This window comes from Ursus americanus, chromosome 32 (genome assembly GCF_024610735.1).
Source record: "Ursus americanus isolate L20-20 chromosome 32, mUrsAme1.1.p, whole genome shotgun sequence".
Classification (NCBI taxonomy): domain Eukaryota; kingdom Metazoa; phylum Chordata; class Mammalia; order Carnivora; family Ursidae; genus Ursus; species Ursus americanus.
In genome coordinates, this window is record NC_142158.1 from 30913023 (window position 1) to 30928842 (window position 15820).

The 15820-nt window shown below is 48.1% G+C and overlaps 1 protein-coding gene across 1 annotated transcript; it reads left to right on the plus strand.

Annotated features, from left to right (window-relative positions):
- The first annotated feature begins 13386 nt into the window (after nt 1-13386).
- CLPSL2 (colipase like 2) lies at nt 13387-15820 on the plus strand. Its single transcript, XM_045772065.1, has 3 exons — nt 13387-13470; nt 14148-14270; nt 15725-15820. The coding sequence occupies exons 1-3, from the start codon at nt 13387-13389 to the stop codon at nt 15818-15820; spliced, it is 303 nt and encodes a 100-aa protein (XP_045628021.1).

Genomic DNA, 15820 nt, shown 5'->3' on the forward strand with positions numbered 1-15820 from the left:
GAAGAACGGAAAGTATTTGGTGACAGCATTAATGACAGAAACTGCAGGCATACCGGGAGAGTGAGAGCTCTGGAATTGGGCTCTCAGGTTCAAATGCCAGCTCTGTCGCTTACTAGCTGTGTGACCTTGAGCAAGCCATTTCCCCTATTTGAGCTTCAGTCCTCCCCTCACCTGTAAAATGAATATAATAATAGTACTTATGTCATGAGGCTGTTGAGAGGATTCTATGCGGATTATAGGGATTAATGAATGTAAGGCACAGTGTTCTGCCTGCAGAGGGTATTCATCAAAGGTCAACTATTGAGAGAGTGAAAGATTAGCACTGGAAAGGTCCTTAGAGCACTGAGTCTGATGTCTCTCCAGTCTCTTTGGGTTACGGGCACTGGGGAGTCCCAGAACCCTCGATGAAGCACCCTGAAATGCCACTGGAATTTAGCTTTAGAAACCAGAGTGACTGTGTAAGTAATATAAAACCATAACCATGAAGTCTCCAGAAACAAAAATACTGTCAAGCCAAATATGGTCACCTATTCTCAGATGTTCCTTAGTTCACCTATTTTCATTGCATTTCCCACTTGTTCATTTATTGTGTTATCTGTGAGCCCTTGCTGGGAAACAAACAGTAGTGGTTACTAATGGTTTAAGAAAACCTTATGGAAGGGTGCCTGCGTGGCTCAGATGGTTAAGCGTCTGCCTTCGGCTCAGGTCATGAACTCAGGGTCCTGGTATCTAGCCCTGCATTGGGTTCCCTGCTCGGCGGGGAGCCTGCTTCTCCCTCCCCCTCCACTGTTCCCCTTTCTCCCCCTGCTTGTGCTCTCTCACTAGCTCTGTCAAATAAATACATAAAATCTTAAAAAAAAAAAGAAAGAAAGAAAGAAAAAAGAAAACTTTATGGAGAAAACCCCAAAATTGGAGCTGTTTCATCTGCTACTACTTGATTTAGGAGGAAGAACATGTGGGCCCAGCTATGGAGCCTGTTGTTCTTCAGAGGCAGGATTTAAAAACCAGTCTAGTCCAAGGCCAACCCTGGCATTTTGCTGAAGGAAGAAACAAACCCAAAGAGGGAACGTACTTGCTCAAGGCTGCATGACTGGTCTGGGGTGGAAATACGGTTAAAACCTCCTAGTCTTGGGCGTTTTGCCTTCCTATTCCTTGACCTGAGCCCCCTGGGAGTGGACCGTGGATTCTAAGCCAGAATCTGTGGCAGTTGGAAAAGACAGAGCTTCTGGCTTTTAGGGGTCCATTTAGGACTGGACTACTTGAGGACATTTGTCCCCACTGAATTCCTGACCCAGGACTTCAACGCCATCTCCCAAAGTTTGACTTGTCACCCCGAGTGGACATCACTACCCAATCTGAATCCTCAGCCCTTGTCTCCCTCCTGATTTCAGGCGTGAGGCTGCCCTTCCTGCTTCTTGGATACACTGCAGTCACCCCAATGGAACTTGTCAAAAGCCAGCATCATCCTATCCACCCCTCATCCAGCTCCCCGTGTTCCCATGTCACCAGCTAAGTATTGGGCAACACCTTCAACTTCTCTCTGCCACATCCAACCAGCCATTCTGAACATCCCACACCTATCCAAGTTCTTCATTTTCCACTGCTGCTACCCTATCCCCTCCATCAGTACTTTCGGGTATTGTTTTCTACTTCTTCATTCTCTCCAGCCCAACACACTCCAGGCTAATCTCAGAGCCCCACATTGCGTCATCCTCAAAAACATGCAGGGGTTTCCTACTGTCATGGTGAACTTCTTCTCAGCCCCAAAGCTAAGTCTCATGATCTGACAAGTATAATTGTACTTACAACAAAAGTAGGTTGAGTTTTGTCCTCAAAAACGTGGTTCCTGTCCCCCCCCCCTTTTTTAACATGTTAACACCAAATGAATTAGCTTTGTATTTAAGGTCCTTCAGGATCTGGGTATATTGTTTGCCACTAGCCTGCCATATGAAATCTCTTCTCCAGCCAAACTGGAGTGAACTAGTAGCCACTGCAGACCTAATCCTACCACATGGGGTCTCGCCTCTAAGCTTTTGACACAATGCTCCCCCTGGATACAACACCCTTCTCTCTTTTCCACTGGGCTGTGTCCTATAGTGTCTTCAGAGTTGAATTACGTCCTACTGCAGCCTCGAGCTTTCTTCAACCAGCCTTTGCTGCTTCCTGCAGCACTTCATATCTGTACCTTCCATTTAGCAAATTAAATCTTCGATCTTACAAACTTTGTTCTCCTTTTTGTAGTAGTTCATATCTGACTCCTTATAAAAGCCTTGAAGGAAGAGCCTTCAATGTGCGTAGGCACATGATAACAATTGGCTGATGGTAATGAACGGGGAGTTGGAAGTGGGCAAGGAGATGGGGAGGGGTGGTTTGGTTATTTGTTGCTGTGTAACAAACTATGACCAAACTTAGTGTGTCAATCTGGGTCCAATCGAGAGAGAGAAACCACATAGTGATTTGAACAGGGAAATTTTAATATAATTATTTATGACAACAGGGGATTACAGTAACAAAAGACTTGGTTAGTAAGGAGTAAAGAATACATGAATTTTAGATGTAGGAGCAGCCCCTAGCCCCAGGATTGAGACTTAGGATAGGGCACCCAAGGAAGAGACAGCCCCCACCCCCACTAAAGCTGAAATCCAGACCTTGTTGAGAACACAGCCTATGGCTCACCAGATGGCAGAAAAGTTGTTGCACTGTCATGAGAGTGGAACTCACCAGAAATCTGCCCCCTAAGATGCCAGGGAGAGTTCTTCACAGGGAGGTACCCAATCAAAGGCTAGAATACTGGGCACCTGGGTGGCTCAGATGGTTGGGCGTCTGCCTTTGGCTTGGGTCATGATCTCAGGGTCCTGGGATCAAGCCCTGTGTTGGGCTCCCTGCCCAGCAGGGAGCTCGCTTCTCCCTCTGCATCTGCCCCTCCCACTGCTCATGCTCTCTCTCTCTCTGAAATGAATAAATTTAAAAAATCTTTAAAAAAAAGAAAAAGCTAGAAAACTGCCTGCCCACTGGGCGCTGCTGGCCTCTCTGTACTGCAGAAGCCTGGTGCCCGAGACCTCGTGAGCACCCCAGGAGCCTGATGCCGGAGCAGCCAAGTGTACAGCAGGTGCTGGGAGCTAGAGAAGCTGCAAACGCTGCAGGAGGTTGTTGGCCCTCTGCTTACAGTACTGCCCCGGGTGGGCGGTGCCAGGAGAAGCTGTAGCTGCTGGTGCCGCTGGTCGCTCTGGGCACTGGGCATTGGTGGAGGTGCTTGCTCGACAGGAGCTTGCCAAGTACACACACTAGAATCATGAAGCAAAAACCTTTTCCTTTCACAATGTCCCTCCAGCTCTCTCCCTCTTAGTGATTTAAAACATCAACAAGCATTTGTTATCTCTCCCAGGAATCCAGAAGCGTCTTAGCTCGGGGGTGCTGATTCGGTCAAGCTACGGCTGTGGTCAAACTTTTGGCCAGGGCTGCCGTTATCCAAAGGCTTGACTGGGGCTGGAGGATCCACTTTCAAGGTGGCTCATTTATTTAATGGGCAAGTTGAGGCTGGCTGTTGGCGGGAGGCCTCAGTTTCTCTACATGTGGACATCTCCATAGGGCTGCTTGACAGCCCTCCTGACATAGCAGCTGACTTTCCCTAGAAGTGAATCATCCAAGAGAAACTGGGGCAAAAGCTGCCGTAATTTTTCTGACCTAACTTCAGAAGTCGTACATTATCGCTCCACTACATTCTATTCGTTAGAAGTGATTGACTGATACAGCCCACATTTAAGGAAGGGAGAATTACATTCTCCCTTTTTTTACCTTAAAAAATTTTTTTTAATCTTATTTTTCTTAAGTGGGCTCCATGTCCAACATGGAGCCCAACATGGGGCTTGAACTCACGACCCCGAGAACAAGACCTGAGCTGAGATCAAGAGTCAGACACTTAACTGACTGAGCCACCCAGGTATCCCTAGGCTCTACCTTTTGAAGGGAAGGGTGGCCAAGAATCTGTGAATATTTGAGAAGCACCACAAGTGGCATTTGATCCACAGGGACTAACGGAACACCTACTGTGTGCTTGGCAGCTAGATGCATCTGTCTCTGCCTACAGAGGTTCTCTTTCAAGGAGAAGAGAAATTTCATAACTGGTATTTGCCGTCATATCTCTTCCCTCAGGCTTCCTTTCAGATGGTTAGCTTGTTTCCTTACCTTCTTTTAACTTCAGGCAATTACATCTCCAAGGAAATTTCCATCTTTTCAGTTGATTCTGAGAAGGCTTCATAGAAGAGAGGGGCTTGCATTGGATCTCTGAAGAGGAGAGCGGAGGAGAGGAAAGAGAGGGAGGAGCCCTCCAGGGTGGGAAACCTTTGGCACTTGCTGCAGCTTCTCTGCCGATGAGTAAGAGATTTCAAAATGAATGAGCAAGAAGCAAACAAATAATAATAGAGAAACAGAAGTGTGATTTCTTAAAATAGTTTATGTATTGTTGTTTGAGATTCAGTGGCCTAGATACATACAATAGAGTGAGAAGAAGAAAGGAAAGCAGAGAATTTTACCAAAAGGGAAAACAATCAGTTTCCCTCAGGTGGAACCATGGTAGGGGCTGGCTTGCTGGTAGATGACAGCCAGCCGGACTGCCAACTACAAGACAAGGGAACTTCAGCTGTCCCCACAAGATGACTTCCAGCAGGATCCCAGCACAGTGTTCTCAAGCAAATGGGACTGGAGTCCCTGGCTTTGTCCTAAGACTTAAAGCAGAGCCTCTGCTTCTCTCTCAACTCACATGTTACCACTAACTGCTCCCTGAGCCCAAAGCAATAAGAACTTCAGAGTTGGTTTTATGAGTGAAGAAACAACGAAGAGAGAGGAGAGAGATTGATTTACCTTTTGTGAAATAGAAATCCTTTTATTATCACCAAATATAACGTTTATACTTCTCCAATAATAATAGAGGCAAGTGTGGTAGACAGCCTTCTAAAATGACCCCAATGACCCCCACTTTCTAACTATGCCTTGTGTAATCTGCCCCCCTTGAATGTGACCTGGTCCTAGTGACTTGCTTCTAACCAACAGAAGATGGCAAAGGAAGCGACTGTTACTTTTTTTAAAATTTAATTTATTTATTTGAGAGAGAGAGAGAGAGCACGAACAGGGGGAGCAGGAAAGAGAGAGGGAAAAGCAGACTCCCTGCTGAGCAAGGAGCCTGATGTGGGACCCGATCCCAGGACCCTGAGATCATGACCTAAGCCAAAGGCAGATGCTTAACCAGTTGAGCCACCTAGGTGCCCCAAGACTATTACTTTTAAGATTAGATTACAAAAGACTATGACTTCCATCTTGCTTCCATTCTTTCTTGCCTTTCATTTGCTCATGCTCATGCAGACAACCTCCATGCCACAAGCTGTCCTTTGGAGAGGTCTATGTGGCAAGGAACCTGGGCAGGACTCAGGCAAAGCCTGTGAAGAACTAAGACTGTCAGTCTAACAGCCTGCAAGGAACCAAAACCTGCCAACAACCACTTGAGGAAGCTTGGAAGCAGATCCACCCCGGTCAAGCCTGAGGATGACCATGGCCCCAGCCAACACCTTGACTGCAACCTGTGACAGACCCAGAGCCATGGGACCCAGCTACACTGTGATTCAATTCCTGACACACAGAGACTGTGAAATAAGAAATGACGTGTTAAGCCACTAAGCTTTGGGGTATTTCATTATGCAATGATAGGTAACAAATACAATGAATGGTTGTTGCCTGGGTCCAGTCACTGGGTCAGTTCTCTTCTTTCAAAATGAGAATGAGAACAAAAAATCTCGCAACACTACACTCAAGTGTGGGAGCTTAATGTCTGTGATCCCTGCCCACAAAACTATAGCCATTTGAATGTCCTGGAACATGATATGGTTTCCTTTGAGAGGAATAAGAAGTGAGTGGAGAGAGAGTTTTCCTCCTCCATGACACCTGACCCCACTAAGTCAAAAGATAAATCAACACCCCAGCGTGGGAGGTCCCCCTTCCTCTCTACTGTCTTCCTCTCCTCTTAACCCTCCCCCCCAGAGCTTCTCAGTCACTGCCACCTTAAAACACCTCTTTTCCTTGAGTTGGGCCAGAGAGCCCCATAGCCAAAACTAAATGATGCATGTCTTTCTTTAATTGGGAGGAAAAAGTTAAGTGAATAGATATTTTTCTCCTAAATGTTTGGCTCTTACTACAGCTTATCTGCTGATGAGTAAGAGATTTCAAAATGAATGAGAATGGAGCAAACAAATAATAATATAAAAACAGAAATGTGATTTCTTAAAATAGTTTATGTATTGTTGTCTGAGAAGCAGTGACCTAGATACATACAATAGAGTGAGAAGAGGGAAGGAAGGCAGAGAAAGAGAGTGGAGTTCATGAACTTGGATTACATCTTTTGCCATTTCCTGGTGTTCTACAGAGAGCACCAGAAGGTCCAAGTGGCCAGAGCAAGTGTGAGAACCGCAGCTACTTCCAAGGGAGTGAATGGATTCCTCAGATTTCGCCCCAGGAAGGAACCTCAGGAGAAATTCCCCGAGGCTGGAGGTACCCCAGGTCACATTATTGGAAGGTGGGGAAGAGGCACTATGTAATGAATCCTGTTTCCTAAGGCTGGAAACCATCAAGGTTAACTGCAGAGGTTAACTCAAGGTTAACTCAGACACTGCTCTGGTGACATCTTCTGGGCACATGGCTGGCAAATATTTGTTGTTTCCAAGGGGTATAAATGTGGGTACTGGGTTTGGCCCAGCCCTGTCAGTCTGAGCTGACATGACAAAGGTAAATGAATCGTCACTGTAGGGCCTCTACATTCTCATATTACACTGGGTGCTTGTATTCTGGGGGATGCTGGAGTCAACTGTGAGTCCAAGAGGCAGAGAGGGTGTGGTGTGGAGATTGCATGATTAAGGAGATTAGAGACAGGGCTCTTGGGCACGAATGGGAATGTACCTTGTGGAATTAGAAAGCATACCTCTGGCAAACACACACAGAACATAGACTACTAGACTGCCACCATGCCTCATTTTTTGCAGGGCACATGGCTGCCTAGAATAGATACTACATTTCCCAGCTTTCCTTGCAGCTAGGTTTGGCCATGTGACTATGACTGGTTAATGGAATGGAACAGTCCTTAAAGGGAGGATTCAGACCCTCTCTTCTCCCATCCTACATTCTGCTGCCTGAAAGAGGAACAGGTTGGTAAGCAATCTTGGACCTTGCTGATTAAAACAATACCTGTAGATGTCAGAGCAGCCTGAGCCACTGAGGCTTTGGAGCTACCATTTCAGCCCTGGACTATGTATGCTTGGAATGTTACATGAAAGAGAAATAAACCTCTGTCTTATATTAAGCCATTTATTTTGCAGTTTCTATTGCCATGGCTACACCTATTTGTATATCCTATAGCCCTGTCTTGGTAAATGAGATTACACTATTAGTGATTTTTTTTATAATTTACTTATTAGACAGACATTTATTGAGCTTCGAGTGCTCTTATTGTATCCTCTTAAATAGGAGCTGGCAGGTGAGCACAGACCCAGGTATCAGAGGGAAAAGTGATTTTGGTGCATCAAGGGACACAGAAAGGGAAGGTGAGCTCATCTATCTACCTGTCTTTCCCAGGACCATCTCTTGCCTTGGTCTCCACAAGTGGCAGATACCATCTTTTTTATCTGTGAGGCAACTGTTTTTAGGGAAAGGAACTATGATTACCATGGAAGTCTAGAGGGGAGGAGCAAGTTCAAATTACAGTGAGCAAGGTTGATGATGGCACAGAGAAGAGGGAGCCTTCTCTCTTGATTGTTGCTAGGAGAAAGTGACAAAGCAGCTTCCACTGACCTTCCAGAGAGTGGACCAAGATGGGTGCCTAAGAACAGCACAGTTGGTAAGGGGGAAGGCTGTGGGACATGGGACTTCCCCACCAAACTGCCAGAGGAGAGGAAGAACCCTGACCATCAAATTTATGATTTAAAAAAACCCAACATATTAAATGTAGATAAAAGAGAAGCATGGAAATAAAAGGCATAGGTTGGTGTTCAAAGCCACAGGCAGCTGTACAAATGGAAAAGTATTCAGACAGGGAGTAGAAACCTACCTTCACACCAGGCACACCAGGAAATACCATTTCCAGACATTTTGTCCCTGGGCAGGCGGGGTGGGGGGGGAAGGGGTGGCTGCTGTCGATTGGTTTGGTTAGCTTCTGTTCCACTTCCTCCTGGTGTGCCTTCCTGTATAGCTGGGCTGGAAAGCGAAACGTTCGACTATCACACCCAGGACTCCAGATGTGATTGAGGTATCACTGATCACGTGCACTGCCTAAGAACTGGTGTGCATGGAGGTAAGTGGAGCAGAGGAATTTGTGCGGGAGACATTCTCTTTTTTGGTTGGGCAGATATTGCAGACACAGACAATAATTTTGACAGCAGCTCCCTGATCCTGAGATCCCAGCTAAGGTGTGTGTTCCTGGTGCCAACAGTTGCAGTGATGGCCTCCTGACTCCTACCTTCCTGATGGTGACTGAGGCAGCAGCTTCCCCGGCAGCTCAGTCCTGCAGTGTTTTGGGAATTTCATTCCTGGATCTCACTTCTCCAGCCCTTTCAGGGACTTTGTAAGCCCCCAGTTCTCTGTCTTACTTCCCTTTCTGCTTAGAATAGGTACAGGGGTGTCTGTTATCTGCAACTGAAGTCCGATGATGAAGTGCCTAACACAAAGTAGATGTCACGAAGTGTTTGTTGAACGAATGAATCAAGGGGCAAATGGAGACTGAGAGATGTCCACAGTCAAATCAGCTGGACTCAATAGAGTGGTGAAATCAACTTGGTGGATTCTAACCAACATTTTTAAAGATTTTATTTATTTATTTTAGAGAGAGAGAGCCCAAGCTAGGGAAGGGGCAGAGGATGAAGGACAGGGAGAGAGAAAGAATCCCAAGCGGATTCTTGGAGCCACCATCTCACAGCCCTGAGCTGAAACCAAGAGTCAGACGCTAAACTGACTGAGCCACCCAAATGCCCCCTAACCAACATTTTTAAAAGATGCAATAGAATAATCTCAGAACAGATCACATATAGTAAATGTAAGTATTATTTTGTGAAACTTTAGTTGCGTACACACATACACACATTATAAATGTGCACACGCACACTAGTACACATTTGCAGTGGTGATAATCCAAATATTCAACCACCAGCATGACACCGACATCAACCGATTGGAAGGAATACTAACAATATCCACTGGTTGTCTGAATACCAGTACAAAATGCATCTCTTTTAGTTAAAAAAAAATGAAATTCATGGGTCTGTGGATTGTAGCTTAACACTTTTGGGGAATGGGAGGCAGTGGGCACTTTCTAAGCACCCTTCCTTTGGCATTGTCCCTTTGCCAAAGGAACACGTCCATGACTCACGCCTGCCTCTGGGGGAGCCTTTCCTGGAACTAGAGCAATCCCCATGTGTCACAACCTGGGATATTCTAGATATCTGTGCTTCTGCCAGCCAAAATCCATCTGCATTTGTCAGGAGCCAGCAATCCCCCATCTCCCGCTGCCGCCACCAGCCCAGCTGTCCGTTTAGGAGCCACCTCACCTGGGGTTACCCTCATGGCCCTGCAAGCTTCCCAAAGCACTGACTGACCTCACTCCACCCTGTCCTTCCACAAGCAGACAGCCTGTCCTCACTGTGCTCTGCTCATTCTTATCTCTAAATCTTTGCTCACTCTGGACCCCTGTTTGGAGGGCCTTGATTCTCAGGTTGCCTGAATCCTAGTCCTTCAAGAATGAATTGAGTAACAGACAATTTCCACTACATCAGTTTTCTCCAGAATTTTATTTTGGATTTTCAAAGACTGATTAAACTTCTGGAGCGCCTGGGTGGCTCAGGCAGTTGAGTTTCCGACTCTTGGTTTCAGCTCAGGTCATGATCTCTCGGTGGTGAGATCAGCCCCACGTCGGGCTCTGTGCTCAGCCTGGAGTCTGCTTCAGATTCTCACTCTCTCAAATAAATAAAATAAATAAATAAAATCTTAAAACTTCTAAAAAACTTTGGGGACTGAAAGAATTTGCGTATTAACAACATGTATATAACAACCATGGAACAACAGGGAAAACCAAACAAAACTACCATTGTATTATTGCCGTTGTTTCATTAAAAACACATTTGAACACCAAAAAAGTAGGAAGGGCCTAATTCCGGAACAAAGAATCATTCTTTAAATTTATCTTTAACAAAAACAACTTACATTACCCTCATTTTTATCATTTTGCTGTAGACCAGTGAGAACATTGTCATGGAAACCACCAGAAAGGTGTAGGAAAGAAGAAAGACACTGGAGAATGACAGAGGGGGGAAGGTGAATGGACAGAGAATAGGGGGTGCGGGAAGATCACAGAGGTTCCCAAGTGAGGTATCCCCCTGCCCTGGACTGACTCCTATTCTCCTTGTACAAGACTGGGGTGGCCATGTTTAGGCCCTGGCCAGTGGGCAGGGCTGTGGCCACACTCACAGGTCAGGTGGCTCAGTGACCACTCCCACACCCCTGGCCCTGGACACCCTGGTGATCTGGCTCCCACCCCCTCCACACTGCAGAGGTGTCCTGGACTTGTGCCTGTGACCAGCACCTGCCAGAGTGGGGAGACAAGCCGTTAGTACGGGAGAAAGGGTGCAGGACTTGGAGTCAGGAGCCCAGGGTCTAGGCCTGGCTTTGCTGCATCACTTGTGGAAATCCTTCCTTCTCTGGGCCTCTGTTTCCTCACCTTAAAATGAAGGTTCTAAACCAGACTTAAGTCATTTCTGAGGAAAACTGCAGCCCCCTGTCTTAAAAATCTTTTAAGCCATGCACATAGAATTTCAGGAGCTTCACCAACCCCTCAGGGTCTTCAGTGAACTTCCCAGGGGCCCTTGGACCACAGATCAAGAATCCCAGCTTGCCAATCCTGACACACAGCAGCTGGCCTCTTGCCTCCAAATCTGCTCTTTTCTGAGCAGTTAACAGTATTTTCCAGTTATCTAACATTCACAAGGGCATGTCCAAATACCTCAGGGAAGGAGGGAACTCTGTACAAAGAATTATGAATGCCTGGGGATCCCCTCTAGTTCACAGTGGGGCTGGGAGCGATGGTGAGCTTCATGGATGGATAAGTAGCTGCCCAAAGCAGCAGACCATGGTCTGAAGACAGCTGTAGACCTCGACTCCCGGAGGGAGAGGACACAGTGCTGACAGGAATCCCTTTCCTGGGAACAAAGCCTTCTGGCCACCCACCACATTGTGGGACAGTGGTAAGAGCTTGGGCTCAATAGCTAGAATGCCCTGGGTTTATATCTGGCTCTGTGACTTAATTGTGTTATTTGGGCAAGTTATTGTGCCTTGAACTTTTGGGTTCCTCATCTGCAAAATGGGGATAAGAGTTATGCAGCAGAAATGATAGAATACACTGAATACTCCGGGATTTCCTTGAATTTCCCAGCTTCTCCTGCAGAAGGCTGAGGTCATGTGACTAGTTCTGGCCAAAGGTCTATGAGTGGAAGAGGCATGTGTCACTCCTGGCTGAGGCATTGAAGTATCCATGTACTTCCTCCATCTCTCTCTTCCACCTTCCAGGATGACCCTGGAGGCCAGTCTTCCAAATGGTGTAGCTACAAGACGGAAGAAGTCTTCTGTCCTATATCAGATTTTACATGAGTGGTAAATAAGACATTATTGTGCAAAACCATTGACATTTCAGGAGCTCTCTGCTGCGACAGCTATACTAATTACCTGACTAATGCAGGGACAGCTAAATGGGATGATGGATCCAAAGCCCTCTGAGTACAGTGGAGGCTGTTATTCTTAGAGAAAAGCCTGAAGACCCCTATATTCGTCAGCCCGGCTGCCATAACAAAATAGACTAAGTAGCTTAAATGACAGAGATGTATTTCTCACAATTCTGAAAACTGGAACCCCCTAAATCAGGGTGTCAGCATGGTCAGGTTCTGGTGAGAACCCTCTTCTTGGCTTGCAGATGGCTGCATTTTGTGCTGTGTCCCCATATGGCAGATAGAAAGAGACAGCAAGCTCTTTGGTGTCTCTCTCTTTTTTTTAAAGAAATTTCTACGCCCAATGTGGGGCTCGAACTCAGGACCCTGAGATCAAGGGTGGCATGCTCTACCAAGTGAACCAGCCAGGAGCCACTCTCGTGTCTCTTCATATGAGGGCACTAAACCCCTCAGGAGAGAACCCTCATGACCTCATCTAAATCGAATTACCTCCCAAAGTCCCCATCTCCACATATATCATCACACTGAGGGGTATGGCTTCAACATATGAATTTGGGAGGGGGCACAATTAAGTCTGTTCTCACATCTCAAGAGCAGATTTTTTAAAAAGATTTATTTATTTATTTATTTTAGAGAGAAGGAGAGAGAGAGAGAGAGCAAGCAGGGGGAGGGGCAGAAGGAGAGGAAGAGAGAGAATGTCAAGACTCCCTGCTGAGCACGAAGCCTGTTGGGAGGCTCAATCTCATGACCCTGAAATCACGACCTGAGCCAATATCAAGAGTTGGACACCCAACCCAGTGAGCCACCCAGGCACCCCAAGAGCAAATTTTTTAAAGCAGAAGTGGGCAAGGGTGAGGTGAGGTGGGAGTTTCATGGAGAGGGACATCCTGAGGAAGGCCTGCCTCCCCCATAATTCCACTGATTGCTACATTCCACTGTCCCTTACCCCCTTTTCCTTCCGAGTCTTACTCTCTCCTCCCCTGCATTTTGTCCCCACACCCTGACTTTCATACAATTTACAGACAAATTCTTAGACAATTAATCGACTCATCAAGACCAGACAAGTCCTAGGTCTTGGAGGCCATCTTGTCTTACATCCTGATTCTTACCAATGACAAGACTGGACCTGGAGAGGGCGTGAGAAGCACCAGAAGTCAGCGCTGGCTCCTCCAAAAGATAAGGGGTGAGGGACAATTGGGGGGCACCAAGGATAGAGAGAGAGAAAGAAAGAGTCAGACTGTTAAGAAGGAAGCTCATTTCATTTCTGTATACTGACTTTGCATAATTTTTCAAAACAAAATTTTCTTTCACAGGTGTTTCTTTTCAATTTGAAAGTAATGCCTATGAAGACCCCTAGGGCCCCTAAAATGTACAATCTAGACTGTCCAAGGCTTGAATCAGGGTGTCACGGGAGCTCTTTTGCTTCTTCCATTGCTTCCCAGGGCCTGAGAGAGTCCTCCACCGTGCTGGAAAAGGCTTCCGTCTGCCTCCGCTCCTGAGCAGCCTGTGACCATTAACTTCTTCACCCTCCACCCCCAGCCCAGGGCGGGCCCCTGGGGCTCCGGGTCACGTGCCAGGCAAGGGGTTTATTGCTGGGGCCCCTGGAGCCCCAGCAGAGCCTCGAAACTCAGCGCCTAGGCCCATGGCCACAGCCTTTGTGCTGCTTGTGGGGGTCCTGCTCCCTTGCTGGGGTGAGTTCCTGCCCTTTAAAAAGAAGTTCCTAAAGGTGAGCCAAAAGAGCATTTCGAACCTTCCACTGCAGTCAGGGGTGGTGGCCCTGGCATCATAGACCAGCCAGGAGGCACCAGTTGGGTTTGGAGAGCGAAGTAGGGGGTGGGTGTGGGTATCACCCCAAAATGGGGACTTATTTCCAGGGCTGGAAGCTTAATGTGTCCCCCCAAAGGGCTTCAAAGCCCTGTTTCACATCCCTGGTGGCCCTGGAGGTGAAAGAAAGTGGTCTTATGACCAGCACCATGCTCTCCCTCCCCTGAGCCAGTGCCCACCCCGGGCTATCTCAGACCTGACCCCCCAGCCACGCCTTACCAACCTGTCCTAATCCCCACTTCCCCCTCTCCTGAGCACCATCACTGTTCCTTCCCTTCCCCATCTTCCTCTCCCTCCCTGTCTTTCCCTCCCCCCCACCCCCAGAGTGTGATTTGGGAATATTTATTCCCCTAGCACAGGTAGAAGGGGACACAGGGAAGGAGAGGCAGAGGGGAAGTACTAACCCCCGTTCCTCTCCTGCTCCTCTGAGCGCTGCTGGGGCGGGTGCAGGGGTGTCACCTGGTGGTCACCATCTCCTGGCTTCTCTTCCTGGACCCCTGGGGCCTTGGCAATGCCATGCATCCTCCCTCCCCTTCCCACGTAGCCAGAGAGCTGGTGACGCAAGAGCTGTCCCCACAGGTGAAGGGGGCTGAGTGCTCCCACCACTCTGAGTGTGCCAGTGACTGTTGCCTAATGGACCTGGACCGTGCTGGTGCCTTCTGTGCCCCCAAGGCCAGAATGGCCATGCTGTGCTTGTTCCAGGTGAGGCTCTGGGCTGGGACAGCTCTGCTGCGAAGGGTGGGGGAGGTTACAGAAGCCCACATGGCTGCCTCTGCCCAGCCACCTCCTGGGAGAAACCTTCCCTCCTTGGAGCTCCCGTGAGCTCATACCCCCCGCGCCACTGCACAGCATGGATTTCTCCCCAGTTTGCCTTGTGTTCTGTCTGCCACCACCGCTGGCCGGAGCTCTCCCAGGGCAGGCTTGCAGCACATTCCTCTTTGAACCCCCTACCTCCCAACTTAGTATCTGCACATAGTAGAGGGTGAACGAATGTTTGTTGAGTGAATATCTCTACCCTGACTCATTGAGGCCAAGTAGACGGGAAGAGACTTTCCCTACCGATCCCCACCTCCCTAATTTGTTGAGGGGATTATGGGACTGTGGTGGCTGGACCACAGCTTGGGAGTGGGACCTGAGTTTGTTTGTTTAAGATTTTATTTATTTATTTGACAGAAAGAGAGAGCGCGCACAAGCAGGGGGAGCAGCAGGCAGAGGGAGAGAGAGAAGCAGACTCCCCGCTGATCAGGGAGCCTGATGTGGGGCTCGATCCCAGGACCCTGAGATCATGACCTGAGCGGAAGGCAGATGCTTAACCAGGCGCCCCTGGACCTGAGTTTAAATCCTGGGTTTTCCACTCCCTGTCTTTGTGACCTCAGCCAGGTCACTTCTGCTCTCCGATCCTTAGGTTCCTCATCTGTAAAATGGGGCTAAAGTGACAACCTCACCGGGTTGTCCTGGCAACGATGGTGCTCATCCGAGCTTGGTTATGAGCGGGCAGAAATGCAGAACGCAGACTATATGCTATTACTGCTCACATTTCTTTTTTTTTTTTTTAAGATTTTATTTATTTATTTGACAGAGATAGAGACAGCCAGCGAGAGAGGGAACACAAGCAAGGGGAGTGGGAGAGGAAGAAGCAGGCTCATAGCAGAGGAGCCCGATGTGGGACTCGATCCCGGAACGCCGGGATCACGCCCTGAGCCGAAGGCAGACGCTTAACCGCTGTGCCACCCAGGCGCCCCTACTGCTCACATTTCTTATCTGGCCTTGGGCCCAAACCTTTCTAGAAGAATGGGCCTGGCCTCCATGTCCCTGTCTGGGGAGCTGCCAATGCTGTGGGGAAGCAGCCAGGCCCCTGACTCTACAGCTGGGGTGGCCGGAGGGTCTTTTCTTTATGGGCCCTTGCTCTATTTTATTTAGTCCTCACAGTCGCCCTGTGGGGCAGGTTACCATTACTATCCCCATTTGACAGATGAGGAAACTGAGACCAAGAAGCTCATTAACCTGCCTAAGGTCAGAAAGCTATCTGCTGTAGAGCTGACAGCCCCCAGGCCTGCTCACCCCTTCACTTGTGCTGTGCCCCTGCTCCCCGAGAAGTCTAAACCCCCTTCTTCCCTGCACCTTGGTGACTCCGCTCTTGTTTGCACTTCCCACAGACCAAGGGAGCCATCAACATCATCTGCCCCTGCCAAAGAGGCTTGAGTTGCATATCCAAGGACCCAGTCTGCCCCCGCCGGTGCCATTTGATTTAG

Excerpts from the sequence above, each read along its gene's own strand:
- CLPSL2 (XM_045772065.1), top strand. The coding sequence starts at position 13,387 with ATGGCCACAGCCTTTGTGCTGCTTGTGGGGGTCCTGCTCCCTTGCTGG. Across the intron at positions 13,471-14,147 it reads TTAAAAAGAAGTTCCTAAAG|GTGAAGGGGGCTGAGTGCTC; the intron begins GTGAGCCAAAAG and ends CTGTCCCCACAG. Across the intron at positions 14,271-15,724 it reads CCATGCTGTGCTTGTTCCAG|ACCAAGGGAGCCATCAACAT; the intron begins GTGAGGCTCTGG and ends CACTTCCCACAG.